This window comes from Parus major, chromosome 7, assembly GCF_001522545.3.
Source record: "Parus major isolate Abel chromosome 7, Parus_major1.1, whole genome shotgun sequence".
Classification (NCBI taxonomy): Eukaryota; Metazoa; Chordata; class Aves; order Passeriformes; family Paridae; genus Parus; species Parus major.
This window is the reverse complement of record NC_031776.1, coordinates 27,879,801-27,897,164: the sequence shown is the minus strand read 5'-3', so window position 1 is coordinate 27,897,164 and position 17,364 is coordinate 27,879,801. Positions and strand designations below refer to the sequence as shown.

General features: G+C 39.7%; 1 protein-coding gene across 14 annotated transcripts in view; it reads right to left on the bottom strand.

Moving 5' to 3' along the window:
* Positions 1-17,364, bottom strand: part of KALRN (kalirin RhoGEF kinase) — a 470,986-nt gene that overhangs the window by 232,053 nt on the left and 221,569 nt on the right. For all 14 annotated transcript variants that reach the window (XM_019007406.2, XM_019007405.2, XM_019007391.2 and 11 more), the window contains 2 exons: positions 11,284-11,415; positions 6,958-7,188 (listed from right to left, as the gene is read on the bottom strand). In XM_019007406.2, the coding sequence (XP_018862951.1) occupies positions 6,958-7,188; positions 11,284-11,415 (363 nt within the window). The remainder of the gene's footprint in view (positions 1-6,957; positions 7,189-11,283; positions 11,416-17,364) is intronic.

The window sequence follows — 17,364 nt, the reverse complement described above, 5'->3', positions numbered from 1 at the left end:
CAGGCTGCAAATGTCCTGGGTTCTGCCTGGACAGAAACAGCCACTGTCTGAATGGGCCCAAATAGCAACATGCCACATGACTGCACCCTCACTCAGGGAGCTCTGCTGTGGCCCTTCAAAGGGAGGATTTCTATGACAGAGTTACTGGTAAAGAGGAAAAATGCACATTATTCCTTTCAATTCTGCTCTTTTTCCAAGAATCCTATCCTGCTTTTGTTGGACAACCCTGAGCACACTGCCTATAAATGCTCCATGTCTTTGCAAGGGGATGAACTAGAAGGAACTAGAGCAATATCCCTATGAAATCACCAGAGACTGAGGAAATATGTGGGCAATATTCTCCTTCCCAGTGTGGTTCCTTGTGAGGAAAACCAACACAATCTGGTCAAGGAGTACCAGGGGTTGTGTAGCTATTCAGGCTGCTCCTCCTCTATACTCTGTCATCACTAGAGCTTAGAGAGACATCTACAGTCAGTAGAAGTCATCTGAAACTCCTGCATTATCCCATGCCACTGTGGGTTCAAATTAAGGAATGACAGACCTTTTTTAACAGTTCAAAATAAGGAACTAAATCACTCAGCAATCCTCGTTATTTAAGTGGCCATTTTCACTATAACTGCAGGATCAGCACAAATAAACCACCACTTTACTTTCAGCATTGGTTACTTAAAAGTCCTCTTCAGAAGATGAGTGGGGCCACAGATCTCTTCATTGCCTGGGCTCACACTCACACTGCTTGAAAACATTCCCATTCCTTTGGCAGGAGCATTAGGAATGGAATGAAAATAGCCGTGAAAAAGCAGTTGACAAAATGTTTTATTGCATGGTCTGTGATGTGGATGAAAGCAAACAGAAAACCCTTTTACTACAATTGTACAACCTTTACTGTAAAAATAATAAAGCAGAGAAGTGCTACATCAGAGGTGTTAGAGATGTACGTGGGCTTGGAGACACGTGCACATAACATTAAGTTGGTGCTTTAGAGCTCTGTAGGTAAAAGTTGTATGGTGTTCCATCAGAATTGTCTGCTGAGATATTCATGTCAGATAATAAACCAGTGCAATCACCACTTCCTGCTGGAAGGACAGAATTAGTGAGAACAAAGGTTTTATCTCTTAGTCATGGATAACAAAAGGGTTTTTTTCTCTCCTGTTGTATCCCATTGAGATTGGATACAGGAGGAGATTGACACCTTTTTCATTTTTTTTTGAGGGCAATACAGCCACACTTAGAACCTCCACTCAGTATCACTTATGGCTGGTAAGGTCACACACACCTAAGCTCAGAGAAAGTACAGCAGAAAGTACTGTACTTTCTCTGAAACACAGAGTGTTGTTCACTCTGCCTTTGCCCTGTGAACAACAATACTCTGTGTTGTTGTTCACAGGGCAAAGGCAATATGTTAGAGTGGAGAGATGCACACAGAGCCTGGCAGGATAAATCAGAAAACACGTAAGTGACAAACATTAAATGCACCTCATGACCATATCAATTTACCAAAGGAGTTGTGAAGATTCTCTAGGATGCTTTGAATTGTAATTTTTAATTAATGACTGACAGTGGGAGCTATTTATATGCTAAATCTGTTCAGATGGCACACAAAGCATGTGATGTACTCTTGCAGGGTGATGTGGCTGAAGTCATATGGTAGTAAAAATAATCTTGACTTAATTATAATGTTCTTTTTTCTTCCTTAACAATTGTTTATGAATAAGTCTCTTGTTTTACAAGACCCAGTGAAGGTGTTATTGTAAACAAAGCATAAAAGCAGGTATATAGTCTCATTTCTTTTGTCTTTGAAACAAACTATGACGAGCTGGAAAATTACAGAATGTTGGAGAACTCTGCACTGCCTCTAAGGGATCAAAACAACCAAGTGTACACATGCAAATGGGGGAGTAATGCACAGACCTAATCCTCTAAAATCTTGTGTGAGAGCTAAATGAAACATAAACTGCCTCAAACATCCAAGCATTCTTCTGCAAATGGACCACATAGATCACATGTATCACACAAAGTGTTCACCATTCTTAGATAATGTATGGAGACAGACAGATGTTGGCAGGACATTTTTCCATTCAAATGATGTCAGGATCATGCCCTGATCCATTTGCTCTGCCAGTAAAAGCCAGACACATTACAAATTAAAGTGCTTGGTTATGAAGAGAGACAGCCTTTCCTCTTCAATACTCTGCAGTCTCCCACAACAATGGCAGCTGGTAAATGTAATGATATCAAAATGGCCACATGGCCTTTTTATCCATCACCAGAGGCAGATAATCATGTAAGGAAACCAAAACTATGTCCCTTAATGTATCTGGGCATGAAGCCAACAGAAGGCAAATCCCAAATTTAGAGAAATCAGATGAACCTGACATTAGTCTAGCTTGACCTTCTCAATAACCAAGAGGATTTGAGACATCACTGCAGCTGGAAAGGCAGCAGTTCCAGCTTTCTTAGCACTGCCTACCCTCTCACCAGTAAATGTTTGTTGGTGTCATCTTGCTGTCTACCACTGGTCTTCATCTGCCATTATGGGCCTGCTCCATTTTGCCATGCAGATCCACCACAACTAACTCAACACTGCTCATAGCCAAGAAACCACCAGCATATGCAGTACCTCTACATCCACCTGTTTTTCTGGTCTACATTTACAGGCAGACATCCCAACCAAAGTGAAGCAAGAAGAAAGTAGTACCAGAAGTGAAGTGACCTTCAGAGAATCATGTGAGTCTGTGGAGAAACAGGCTGCCTGTGCCAGGCTGTGTTGGCATGCAGGTATGGCAGTGATGGAAAGACTCAGAATTTCTGTGAGAAGCAATGAAGGCTGCAGAACGAGAATGTCAGTGTGACTACTATGATATGAAAGTGTGCTAAAGTACCAAGTTCAAGGCTTGTTCAGACATTGCAATAATGTATCAAATGGGTCTCTATTCTACTTTAACAGGTGTCCTTCACTCAAATGAGTTTATTGAGTGGAGAACAGAGGTGGAACTCTTTCCCTTGTGAAACAAAGGGGATGGGAAGGCAATGGGGTGAAGAACAGCCTTTAAAGCTTCAGCTATTTCTAAGGCTGTTTGATAACATTTCATGCTACAAGCCTTTTGCTCCTCTTGCTGTTTCATGGTGTTGTTGTTCACAGGGCAAAGGCAATATGTTAGAGTGGAGAGATGCACACAGAGCCTGGCAGGATAAATCAGGACCTAAAGGTGCAAAGCAGTGGAAATATGAGAAAATATGAGAAAATATGAGAAAACACTTTCAAACATCAACTGAAATTGAAATGGTGGTAATTTGATGGTAAATAGTCTGCAGAAGGGGAAGATACAGAGCACAGAGGAACAAAAGGGAAAAGAGAGAAGAGAAAAGGTACCAAAAATGGTACTGATGAATCTGCAGCAACTACAAAATAATGGCATGAAAGTCAAAGGGATTTTTCTTCTCCCTTGCAGGACAGAATATCAGCACCTCCTCCCACAGCTGTGCTCTAAAAGGATCAAATAGCGTAGTTCTTCCCTATCTGAAACCAGAGAACTTCTAAAAAACTACTGAAGCAATGAAGTATTGTACACACTCAGCAACCCAACATTTTTATAATGATCCTAAATACTTTTGGTGTTAAAAGCGTTTCTTGTCAGTTCCTGCCTGTGTTGAACCTTGTGGCAGCTCACAAATTTTCTTAACTGCTGTTGCTTGTGTGTGAATGGTGCTCTATTTCCTGTGAAGGCTGCAAATGCAGTTTCACACCATTTATTTTCTTTCCTTCTTTAAAACACTATATATTCATAACTCAGCATCCTCAGCACACCATTATTTACCCTGGTTCACATGTGCAAATGGATGTAATTGTATTAATACATAGATGTAGTAGCAAATAGTCTTGTAAAATGTCTGATGGTGTGAGGTAGTGATTATGTCTAATGATATTTTATAGCATAACATTTCTTACATTAATATTGTAACTTAGCAATCCACAGTGTTTACACTGTTTTTTATACAGATGTGTATATTTTTTATACAGTGTGTATTTCAGTTATGCTGCGACTGAAGGGATTTTGTGCAGTTCAAGCTGAAAGCCAGCTAGATTCAGAAGTATTTCCTTGACAGTGAACACAGCCCTGACTTGCCATTAGTACATACTGCAGGTAGTCTTGCCTTGCAAGTGGTGCAGATAACTACAGAAATCATATGAATGAGCCCTGTTGAACAGAGTTTAACCCTCAAATCCAGTTCAAATGGCACACACTTGGCCTATACAAAGCCTTCATCCAGCTAATCAGCTCTGCAAGACCCCTGTGCACAGCTGATATTCCATGCCCATACTCAATCCCTCTGACAAGCCTAACCAGAGTAGCTAGATAAACAATTACTGATCTCTCAGAGTCCACAAGAGTTTCTTCTTGGAGATGCCTTTACCAAAATCTGGTTTTGTTGTTAATAGCAGACTGAGAGGATGCGAAATAATCTTGGAGTCTCTATTAAGACATGCAACACAGAACCCCTGTCCCTGCTAACATCCACGTGTAGGACAAGATTGATGCACAGCAGGTGACATGACAAGTGAAGATAAAACAAAGATTATCTTTCACCAGAACTTTTACTGCACTGGACAACAGCTGGAGAGGGTGAGCCAGAGTATACCCTGACAGTACAAACTGCACCTGTGAGAAGCTGTTTGATTCTGAGCTGTATGAGAGAAATATCTTCCTTAGAGAAACTATGCTGTATCACTACATGTTTAGAAGACAGAGAAGTCTAATAAATTCAAGGCTCTCTTGTCAGGATTTCTTCTCCCACATCTTTTCATTTTACACTTGAACTAGAGGGAACTCAGTTGAAGGTTATTAAATTTTGACAAGGCAAGAAATTATTATAGATAAATGTTGCTTATGATCAGTGACAATATAGAGGTAGACAGCTTTATCTGCCAACCAATGGGCATTTAACAAAATAAGCATAATAGGAATTGCATGACAGATATACAGGAGGTGATTAGTTTCAAAAAAAAGCCCCCATCAACATACTCTGATATCTTCCTCCTCCTCATGGAATCTACAATTCATATTTCTGTTTAGCTGATAATTTCATTTATGAGTTACAAAGCATTTATCTTGAATAGTACAGATGTTTAGTGAACAGAATGATTCATCTCTTCCTCTCTACTTTCTAAGTAGGACAAAGAGATGCCTCCAGTGTGTGCTAGGATGGAAGCATGTCTGTCATTAAGTTGTTGCTTCCCAGATAATAACTACCCATTAAGAGAAAAATTTGGAAAGACTGCTGCCAACAGAACTCACACAGAGGAATGCTCTCTAAAGTGACTGTGCTCCAGAAACTCTTACTGCCTGTTTCTTTTTCTCCCACCAAAAGCCACAGTACGTACAAAGACCTGTTCCTTTTGAAAACCAGTGACACAGCTTCGTTGCCCTGCATGTGTGGGAAGTAAAAGTCTGAATGAGCTTCATGAATGAACCTCATAAACACTTCTACTGAATTCAGAAGATGTAAGAGAGAAAGTTTCAGTTTGGAAAGACTGAACAAAAGTGTAAATCACCCTAGGGAATGAAGAATACCTAAGATACTTATTCATGTTAAATAGCACAATTAGAAAAAGTATAAAACCATCAGAATTTAAAACCCTTGATTTTTCAGATTTTAGCCCTAAAACTGTATTAACTTCACATAGTTTGCTAGAAGTATTCTGAATACCAAATATATGCTCTATTTAATATATAGCTTATGAATTTCATTACCATGCAGTATGTTTGCTGACACATAATGAAAGAAAACTTGCTTAAATTAAGCATCTGTTACATTCATTCCCAGTTTTAGATATATATATATATGTCATGAATATTTTTGTGGTTTTAGAGGAAAACCTGAATAGATAGAAATACTGGCAAACTTTTGAAGACTGCCAAAGAAAATATCAGAAATATTTGCAAAGGACATCTACAGCTACAGTTCTGTCTATGCTGGTACACTCCAGTTACGGCATTAATAGCACCACAATTTGCATGTTGAATAACAGTTGCCTGTCTCCTGTCCTTGTTGGTTCATGTCTATTTTGCATGTGACAGCTTTGTCATTCTGTCTCTGCCTCATTTTTCACTTGGAGGAAGGCAATGGCATAAAGAACCCCAGGGACATTAGAATGCTCCATAAACATGATTAGAGCATTCAGCCTCTTCATTTAAAGCAAGTACCATATTGCTACCAACATCTGCTTTGGGCTATAATGGGGCCCTTAAACAAACCACACCACCCTGAATGAGCAGAGCCCTGGAACATCTGTTGATTGTGCCTGCATAGTTGGCAGCTACAAACATGGCATCTCATACTTACTGTCACTCACACTCTTGTGCTGCTACTCATATGGATTCCTTTGGGAGAGAAAAGTTATCCACCTGGAGCTGAGGTTCTCGGAGATGAGCCTGTGCTATATAAACTGTATTTCTGTGAGGGGGGCTCTGAGCATGGGGGTGTGCACTTCGCTGGGGCCAGCTGACTCGTGGCATGGGTATGTGGACTCCATAAGTGGTAATAGTGCAAAGATCATATAAACAGCACCACTAAACTGTCAGTTTATGTTGTTTCCACACTGAAAGGTGAAAAACACCACAGTTCAATTGCTTTTTACGCTTGAAATTCTTTTTTTCTATTAAACATCACTTTCTCAGGAACAGTAGAGTACCTATAGCTAATTGCTCACTTGTGACAAATTAACCATTGAAAATAGTGCCACATTCTCACAAGGAATGGACTCATCAATATTCAATGGACTGATTGATAATTTCCAACATGAAACCAAGAGATACTGAAAGATGCATTAGGATTTTAGCCGATTTTTCAAGCTGTGTGTGAAATCTTGGTTATGGCACCAGCTTCTAGATGAGTCACTAGCCTTTATGGCTGCAAATAAAGGGTCATTTCTTATCTCTGTAGTAGGGACATTACCTGTTGAACATCCTGCTGGAAAACACAGAGCTGCAGCCTTTGATGTAGCCGGACTTTTCTGTGTTGCCAGATGCTTTCTAGGCGCCGCTGGTGGTGCAGGACTTCATGTACTACATCCAACACCTGGTGAACAGCTTTGGAGTAGTTTGCAGTAGCAGTAAGGGATTCAGAATTCCCAGGACTCAAGGGACGCTGTAGGACATCCAGCAAGGCTTTTCCATCCTGGCTCACCTGAATGAAGAAATAGGCCTGCTTCACTGCACTGGTACTTAAATATCTGAGAGCTGACAGAGAACAGCCATTGTTTGTCTGCTGTGTTTTCCTTATTTCAGTCAAAAAGGAAGAAAGAGCTCATAACATCTCTTTTTTACTTGCACTTACACATTCTGCACTTGCTTTTGCTTCCTGTTGGCCACCCTGCTGTGTCAGTCAGCAGGAGCACAGGTAGGGCACTGCTGGGGCTGCACACAGAGACCCCAGGGCTTTATTCCACTGTGACACTCGGGCACTGAAAATTCCTGACACACACTGCTTGGTGACAGGTGGCATTTGCAAGTGCAGGCCTATCTTTGTGAGGAGGTGGCATTTTAAGAAAACCACAGATGGCAGAGTCATTCATATTCTGTATAATAAGGGAGAGTCCTTTCTTTGTAGGATTACTAAGTATGTCTATACATTGAGAAGTGTGACATTCCCTTCTGTATTTCATTCAGTGGCAGTGAAAAGTAAATTAGTATATGACTGATTCTTTTCTTCCCCAGGAACAGCTCAGAGGAACCTGTGGTCTCAATTTTCAATAGACTATGAAGTTTGCTGGTAAATGCAAAGCCCTCTGCACACATGTAACCTTTTTCAAGCATATTAAAAGATATTTACAGATACAAAGGCATTTGGGCATTAAAAAAAATCAGAATGTCTGGTTTTTAATGTCAGACTTTTTTTTCTGGAACATTCCTGGACCATTTTCACATTGCAGGGGCAAAATGACAAATTTAACCATAAAAACCATATTTCTGCTACTGACTCTTGAAAAATGTTTTTTTGAAATAATTTTTCAGTTCCAGATTACAAAATTAAAATATTTTGTTCAACAGAAATGATAAATGAGGAAACTATTGGAATCCCTCTCTTTCCCCAGCTTACTTTTTGCTTTTCCCTCTGAAGCAAACTGCAGTGAAAATCACAAGTTTTCCTGAAATTGTATTTGTATGCAATCACAATCACCAATCTTGACAGAAAATAGGGTAATGAATGTTTTTCATCCAGTTCAAATTCTGAACATTAGCAGCCAAAGTTAAAACACATCTCCAGGATTTCCACGTCTCATTCATTCCTGTATTATAAGCTGCTTGTTCAAATGTAGCAAATATTCTTTTAATGCCCAAACCTGTGTCTTTTGGCAAGCCATGCCATGTCCTGGTCTGTGCTAGAACTGGGTATATGGTGCATTTTCAGAGAAACTAAGAGACCTTTTGAGATGCATACTGGCAAAAATTGGAGTCAAATCTCATCATATTTATGACTATTTGGTGGCCTTAGGAAAATTTTTGGGCTTAAGTATTCAAAGCAATTTGGAGCTATTTTAAAAATTATAATTTTGGAATCAGGAAATAACTGGAGAGTACATAGGGAGTGGCTTCACATACTCAATTTCAGTTGCTGCTGAAAATCAGTGGGAATAATTTGCACTTGCTGGAGCCTTCTGGAGTCACAGAAGGAACAACAACATAGTGGTGATATGATAGAGGATTTCAGGAGGACACACTGAGGCACAGGTGTTACCTTGGCAAGATTACAGAGATGGCACTAGCTGCTAGTCAGGAAGAAGCAGCTTTCAGAGGAAGAAGATAAGGCATACTGCATCCTATGTTATCCATGGGAAGACAATCAGCAACTACTTAATTGCTGGGAACAGGAAACCAAGGCCATGGACACATGTGGGTGTAGATTATTAGACCAGAAACACACCCTCTGCACTGGCTAAATCCACTGTGTAATTCACTGTGTTTCTCTTACTGGGATTTGGTTTAGGGGTGGTTTGAATCAGTCCCTGGGTAGTGTTCCAGTGGTTTTAACAGAGTCCCTGCTGATTTACACTACTACAATCACAGGAGAACTGGGATTAAGAATAAAGGTTCAAAGTTTACCAATAAGAGATGTGATTGCACAGAAAATATAACACATATGTTTTACTCAAAGCAACTTTCTTAGAAAGTTTGTGCTGTAATACAGAACTATCAACAGCTACACTTCTGCATTGTCTCTTTCTCTTCTATGGGATGTAGGTTTTTATCTGTTGCATGGCAATTTGTTTCTGTCTAAAAAGCCTCAGAAATTATAAGATTTTTCCCTAATGGGGATAACCTAGTTATTCTCTGCACAGACAGAAATAAAACACAATAAAATGTCAATAATCATTAACACAAATCAGAGGCTATTAGAAGTGTTTTTGTGCTCTCCAATTTACATCCCTGTCCCATCATACTGGACTAAATAAATGAAAAGGAGCACGGTGACCACCAGGTAACCAATGGTACTCAGTATTCTCAAGGATAACATAGATATTGAAGGGTTTCATATCATCCACAGCTCTGAAATTCTTCAGTTTAAAAGGTTTGTTTTCCAAAATTGTGCATATTATTGCATTCCAAATCAACAGCTCAGAAGGTCTGTGCTCTCAGAGTTCCCCAATGAGCAGATATCAGAAAGGAGCAGCCTCACAAATGGAGAAGCCACCTACTGTGCTCTTTCAGTCATTTCCATGTTCTCCTCATAACTGCAAAAATAAACCAACAAAGCTCTTTTCATGTGACTCTTTTTGAGTTTTTCAAGGACTGTGCAAGGAGACAAGTAAAACAACTCAGGTTAGTCACATCATTTAATTTTATATCTTATTTACAACATACTTTTAATTATTGCAAAAGTCTTAAGCTGAACGGACCCACACCCCACAACCTGCAGTGCCAGTAAGGTGTAAGTGCCAGTGCTGCATTTCTCAAAGAAAACTTGATCCTTTCTCACTTATTTTGAGAAGTACACAACTGCTGCTGGGCTCTAGGAAAGTTTCACTCAGCACCTGACACAAAACCATATACTCCCATCACCTGGTGACATTCCTGGCTTTGGGGTAGGAAAAGGATGGGCAGAATACAAATGCTTCTGAAAGTTATGTAAGCTTGGGTGAACCAAGAGATAGATTTTGTTGTGCTAGTGGAATCATCCCATGGCTGCTCTATACAAAGATAGGGAATTAGTGAAAATCTGCAGATATCCTTTATAGTGGGCCAGGAAGACCTCCAGAGCCTTGGAAGCGACAAGACTAATGGTGCCATCTGTGAAACAGCTACAGTGTGCACTAGGGGGAAAAAAATATGGGGTTTAGAGCAAATATATCATTCCTCCATGATGCCCAGAGCAAGGAATGAGCAAGTGGGAGATACATAGATATATTCTGTCCTGGAGTCTTCACTTGGTAATTTACTAAGTATAACAAACACTACCACAGTCCTCTAGTCCAGCTTGGAAAACCCTGCAAAGAGCAAAATCCCTTCACAGCCAGAGAGACTCTCCTGTAGACCACAGTCTAGGGAAAATGACTTTTTCTCAGTAGCTTTTACTTTATGCTGTAGCCTGAATGGGGAAAAAAGCAATGTGGGGTTTTTTTTGACAAAATTCCAGAGAATTTGTCTCAGCATTCTTGGCACCCTCTTTTAAAGGAAAAAAAGCACATACGCTATTTAGGTTGGAGATATTTTACAACAGCATATACAAATACATCTGAGATGCTGCTTGGGGACAGGATTTAGTGGCAGATGATAGTTTTAGCTCAGCAGTTGGACTCATGATTTTCTCCAGCCTAAATGATTCTAGATTCTATCTAAAGCAAATTATTTTGAGCATTTGTTGCAATTAGGACTTTACATCTCTTTGACTTGTACACTGAAGGAAAATACTTTGGAATAATTTGAGCCATTGGCATACCTGTGCTAGAGCCAGGACTCATCCACAGAAGGAAAGCAAAAGGAGTAAAGGTGCTGGTGGCAAAAAAGGGTTCCCAGTTCAGCAGAGAGAGTGAAATGGCTCTTTGGGGTGCCAACACTGGTTCTAGATTTCATTTCTGTATGATTTCAGATTTGTCCTTTGGTTCTCCCCTTACAAGCAAATTGCTGGGAAGTCATGTACTACAGCCTGGGTTTAGGTCTGACTTCATCATTGAAAGAGTTGCAGAATGGAAAGCAAATCCTACCTCATTTAGAAAAGCTAAACTCCTAAGTACAGTCTGTTATCACTTAGCAGATACTCACATTTGCTCTGGGAAGCACATACCTCTGTGTAGGCCTGTGTTACTTGCTCATAGAGGGTCTGGTGATGGTGGATGGCCAGTTCCAGGTCTTGCATTTCTGAGGGGAGGCCTCCATCACTGCACATTTTGCACCAGGCATCCACACCCGAAAGGAACTGAAACAATTCCAGAAACAATGAGCAAAAGTGACACAAAACAACCTTATCAACATTAGAAAACTTTGCAGAGTGCCACATATGACTGCAGCAATGACTGAGAAGAACATAGGAGTTACAAAGGAGCCCTTTTGGGCAACTTGGAAAGGCACATTCCTGTCACCTCCTCAGTACTTTAAAGACTAGATCCAAAGGATGCAAAGGAATGTTTTCTGTTTCTCCTGGATTAAAAACAAATCTACTTATTTAAGCAGATTCAGCAAACACCCATTTTAAAAGCCTTTGCACACCATCAGGGAGGCTACAACACTGCATTCCAGAAAGGAAGGCTGCAACATGTCTAGGAAAAAAACACCAGTGTTAAGCACAAAAGGGCACAGTGCTCCAGCTGCATTTGGCATTGTCTCATCTGTTTGTCCTCCCTCAGTCATTTACCTGTGCTTGAAACTACCCACATGAGCAACAGAAAACTCCCATGTAAATCAGTGCTGACATTCATTTCAGTGAAAGGAAGACATCTGCATTCAAGGAGTTCCCAACCCAGGTCCAGATTGGTGGGATTATTATTAGGATGCCAAGGCTTTAAGCCCCTGGGTCACACATGTTCTTCTGGCCCAGATCAGCAGTGATCAGCTACCATTGCCATCTGATGGCTGCTAAGCAGCCAGCACAAAATGAGCTGCTGGTCTCAGTCCAGTTCCTGGTGGGCAGATGTCCATGAAGAAAGAGAAAAAAAAAAAAAACAAAAAACATTGCCATTGCAATTGATATGGTTTAGCACCTTGGTTGGAAGCCTTAACAGTCAGCCAGAAACTGAACACTTTGGGGTGCAAAGGGGTGGAAAAAAAATATTTTTCCACTCTAAAGGCCTCCAGAGTAGTACTGATGCACTCTGGCAGAACAAACTGAGGAAGCCCTCCTGGGTGCTGCCTGTTCTGTAAAAGAAAAGAGGAATTTAGTCTCTAAGACTCCCACCCTGTTTTTCTTTTAAGCAGGACTTGGTTCAATGACACAGCTCACATGTTCATATTTTGTCCATATGAGCTGCCTAATGCCACCTCATTACTTCTCATTACTCCCTTCTCTTCCTCCATCTTTCTCTTAAACCAGCCCACCATACCTTGGGCTATTTATAAAAAGAACAGCTAATTATAGAACAGATGCAGTGCCCTGTAGGACAAATGTATAATGGCACAAAACCACCCCAGGATCACAGCTTTGTCACCCCCTGAAGTGTTCACCTGTGGCTTGTTAGTTAAGCACTCACTCACAGCATGAAGGGCTGTGAGATTCAAAGCAAAGAATTCCAATTCAACTCTGTGACTGGCACCAGCATCCTTTTTTATTGGTGGTGTAAAGCTATTCACCATGCTGCTGTGTAATCAAGGCTATAAAGTGTTTGCATTGTAAACACTTCTGTGCACAAAGATTTGGTGACAAAGATGAATTCCTTAGCATTCATGTCTGCAAAGTACAAATCTACCACCAGTGACAACTGTGCTTTCTAGAAAGCTAGAGGCAAGGATGGTGGGCTCTCCTGCACTGGTTGGACTTATGATGTGTTGAATCTGTTCAGGTGAAATCCCCAAACACCCCTGCAAAAAGCTGAAGTCATCATATTTTGTGCCAAACTAATGGGATTCACATAATTTCCTATGCAATTTAAGAGCACAGAGCCAAGATCAATCCCTTTCAGGGCTGTTCCGTGAACCTTTTGGTTGAAACAGTGAACAAAAGACCTTTGCACCTTATAGATGAAATCCCCTGCAGCTGGAATCCCACTGTTATGGTTCTTATCAAAACTGCTGGATTCTACCAATTCCAGTAAAAGCTCTTACAGTCATGTTACTCATCTATTGTCACATCTCCACTCTGTGATTTGCACAGTACGTGGGAGAAGTCTCAAGGAGATCCAATGCACATGTCCCCCTTGTTGTTTGCATCTATCTTTTGTACACAGACAATGTCACAATTACTTTGTTAATTTTGCTTCTGCCACTAGCAAGAGCAGTTGACATCATCTGTTTTAAAAAGTTTTAAGAGATGCAGCCTGCCAGAGTTTGATATTCTGAAACAGTGCAGAGCCATGCAGGAAGAGCAAATAGGTTTTTTTAAGTATTGTTGCAAAGTGTTAGTTCAGGCCACAGTGTTATTGATTTGGATATTTTGAAAAGAGCAGCTTTGTTAATTTTTATTATTTGTCATACACTGTGGCAGCCAAAAAAAAATTATATAAATGTAACCCTTCAAACTAGAAGCAAATTCTTATCACAAAATCACCATTTGACTGAGCTGCAAAAACTTGCATTTAAAATTGTAAATTACTAACAGTTAGTTTGGAATAGGAGTTATTACTGTCTACTAGAACTCAATACCATTTAAATGAAATGTTTAAATTCATAATTAGTTTATTGACTAGAATATCTCCTATGGGGAACATAAAAACCCCTCAAATTTGATTTGAATTGACAGGCTAAAATAATTGTCCATGGTTTTCAAGGTTTTAGGAAAGATTAGGAGGAAAGTCTCCCAAAAAATAAAGAAATCTCTACGGTACCTTTGTGTCTCTGATCCAACTCAAAAGTATTTTTAAAATAATAACCTACACTTACTCCTAATTCACAACCTGAGATGCAAACTCTGTATGCAAATTCGAACAGGTAATAAAAGGATTCTTACTAATTCTTACTAATTCTTACTAATTTTCCTCAGGGACTGCTCTGCTGTATCATGTGCTTGCTTCAAAACACAGCTCAGACATTGTGCACTTCTCTGTATTTTTTGTCCAGTCCTTGCTCACAGTTTGCCTCTGTGTGGAAGCTGCAGGATAACCAGGGTGATTCTCCAGGACTCAGAAAACTTAAAACAGAATTCTAATGTGCTTTCATGGCAGAATGGCTGTGGGGAAAGATGGGAAGGCAGCCATGAAGCCACTTTCCTATGACTCGCAATACCTCTTGCTACTCTGAATTTTTCTGCTTTTTTATGATGCTACTTGTATTTTTCCTGATGCTGTTTCTGGAATTTCCTTATATATCTTGGTCTTAGCCCTGCATATTATCAATATTGACTGGCTTTTCTTTCTTTTTCTTTTCTCCTTTTTCTTTTTTTTCTTTTCTTCCTATTTCTTTTTCACTTCCTTGCCTCATACAGAAGAGCTGAAGATGTGCTTAGAGAGATCCAGGCAGAGCTGAGAGATGAGAATAATGATCTTCCTGGTTGGGGAGTAAAGTAATATGAAACAAATGATCAGGGGGCACTTTTCTGAGAACCAACATAAATGTCTACTGTGTGCACTTAACACCTATTACCTTTAACAGTAATTCTGCTCGTGCACTTCTGAGGGTAGACTACGAAACCAAATTAATTGGTTGAGATCTCCTGCCTAATTCAAATTATTAATTTGTTCATTCTGACAGGATCTGTAGAGTGAACATCTTATGAACACTTTAGCACATCCAGAGATTACATACAAACTGGGGAGGACACCTGTGTGGGTGCTTCCCCCATCTGATGGTTGGTGAGCTGGAATCTCCTCTGGAGCAAATCAGCAAGTTCCCTTGAAATTTCAGTAAGATAAGACATTGTTCTATATCCTTCTGACACTTTGAATAGCTTCAGACATACCTAAACCTAGAGAAGCAGATTCTCTTTTGCTCTAGAATATCTCCATGTTAGCAAAAGAAAGAGAGAGAAAAGTAAAAAAAATAGAAAATTAAAAAAAAAGTAAAGAATAAACACCAAAGAATTGACATATTTGATTCCTGATAGGATATTTGGGAAACACCTCCACTGAATCTGTTGAGTGGTACCTTGACATGGACAAAGTGGTTATTTTTAGTGTAATCTACTGGCTTTTGATCAGACACTTGTGTTGAAGGGTGCCTAGCTGGAAGCTAAATAGTTGGCAAGTTTGTCTCATTTTCTTTCTTTTTTTCTATTTTTCCCTTTTCTTTGCTGTCTTCTTGATGATGGTTTAGTACATACTAGTTGTGCCTAAAATTTTAAGAAAGTCTGTGCACACACACTAAAAAAAAAGGAAAATAAATAAATAAAGCATCCAGGAATCAATTAATCTGAGTCCCATTCACACATGCCACATGTATCTGCAATAAAAGCCAGGAAAGCACTGTGATTCTGAGGCACATGAAGACAGATGTGAGGTTCAATTCCCAGCAGGGTTGACTCAGCCTTTCATCCTTCCAAGCCAGACAAATTGTATTCTGTGCAGTTTTCTGTGTGGGGTCTATAGGAAGAGACCTTGAAAAAACAAGTTTCTTCCTGCTCAGCTTGCATATTATAGATATTTCATAAATCTCTGTCCCCAGCCAACAACTCCTTTGCAGGCTGGGGTGTGCCAGACACTGAAAGATTATGGTCCTAGAAGCCTGGCTTCCTGTTGGCATCACAGAGACCTTCAATCAATAGGAAGGAATGAACAAAGAGACTGTAGCAGCTTATTGCACCAGAGAAGGAATGACAATCTGCACCAGAGATCAGTGAGAGGGAAGCAGGGATACACTCTGGGAGAAATGGCTGCATCTGCAACAAGATTACCCTTACTGAGAGAACAAAGGGAGCAAAAATAGATTTGATCTGCAACAGAGGAAATAGTGGGTTTATCTGTATCTTTGCTTCACAATAAAGCCCTATTTCATGGTAAGCCCTATTTATTGTAAAATAATGAAGCCCTGATTTGAGTTAATAAAACCTCTTGCTGATGCCAACTAATAAAGAGTCACATTTGGAATGAATGTTTGATAGATAACAGACTTAGTTACAGACCAAATCTCAAACACCTCACTATTTATACTATATAGAGGTTAAATGACCGAATTATTAGCTCAAGACATTGGTTTATGCCAGATTTTCTAAGGCACAGATGAAATTTTAGTCCTGGCTCATGGACACAGTGATATGGACCCACATTTCAATTTTGTAGCTGACTTCACAGGTTTCACATTAGCATTCTTCTTCCATTGAATTTTCTCTTACTGCAAATGAGGAGCAACTGCTGGCACAATGAGCAAATTTTCCTCTCTGTTAATAATGAGAGATTGGCTTCTGTCAGACAGCACAAACTTCACTTTGTTGGGAAGAGGTGCCAGGCAGATCAGTACTTTTCTGGTTTATTGCCTTCCATGCTGCACAATACCTCAGCAGCTCCTCAGAAATAGCAAACTGCACTGACGCTTCAGAAATATAGGGGGTCACTCATTAAGAAGAAAGATAAAGTGGTAAAAACTACATCAAACCTAAACCAAGCAAACAAGAACTATCTAATTCATTAATAAACCCTAACATTTTCATTGTGACTACCAACTGCATAGACGTCTTTTTTGGATTTTCCTTTATGAATATATGATGATTCACCAATTATTAACATAAGACTATACCTAATCACTACAGTGCCCACTGTAAGGAGATGAAAGTTTTTGTCCTGGGCATATTCTTAGGTTATCAGTCCCATCAAAGGCACTGAGAGTGCTTACATGAGTAAGTGCCCAGTAGGGTGAGTAATTGCTCTATGCTATTGCCTGTTGTCAATAAGAAACACGGAATAAAGAAAAATCCATTGTAATTCTACAGTCAGAAACAAACAATGAGGAAAATCTTTATTTCTTTAAGATAACCTTTTCTACACGTATATTCTGGCTTAAGAGACACAGTTTCTGGTTTAGCTCTTACAATTTCTTCTTCAGATGCTTCAAGAACCTGTTATTTTATAAATATCAAGCACACCCACTTAGTAGCTTTGGTATTAACTACTTGGAAAAACAAGCACACAACAACACTGAAGAGAGCCCCAAAGCAGTGTTTGTCACTGGAAAATGAATGTAATCAACACATAATCGATGTTGAAGCATCATCATTAGGTGGACCTGGTTTAGATGAAAAAAAAAGAAGCACAAGGTTTATCCAGTGACATTTTAAATCTTTATTCTAGCT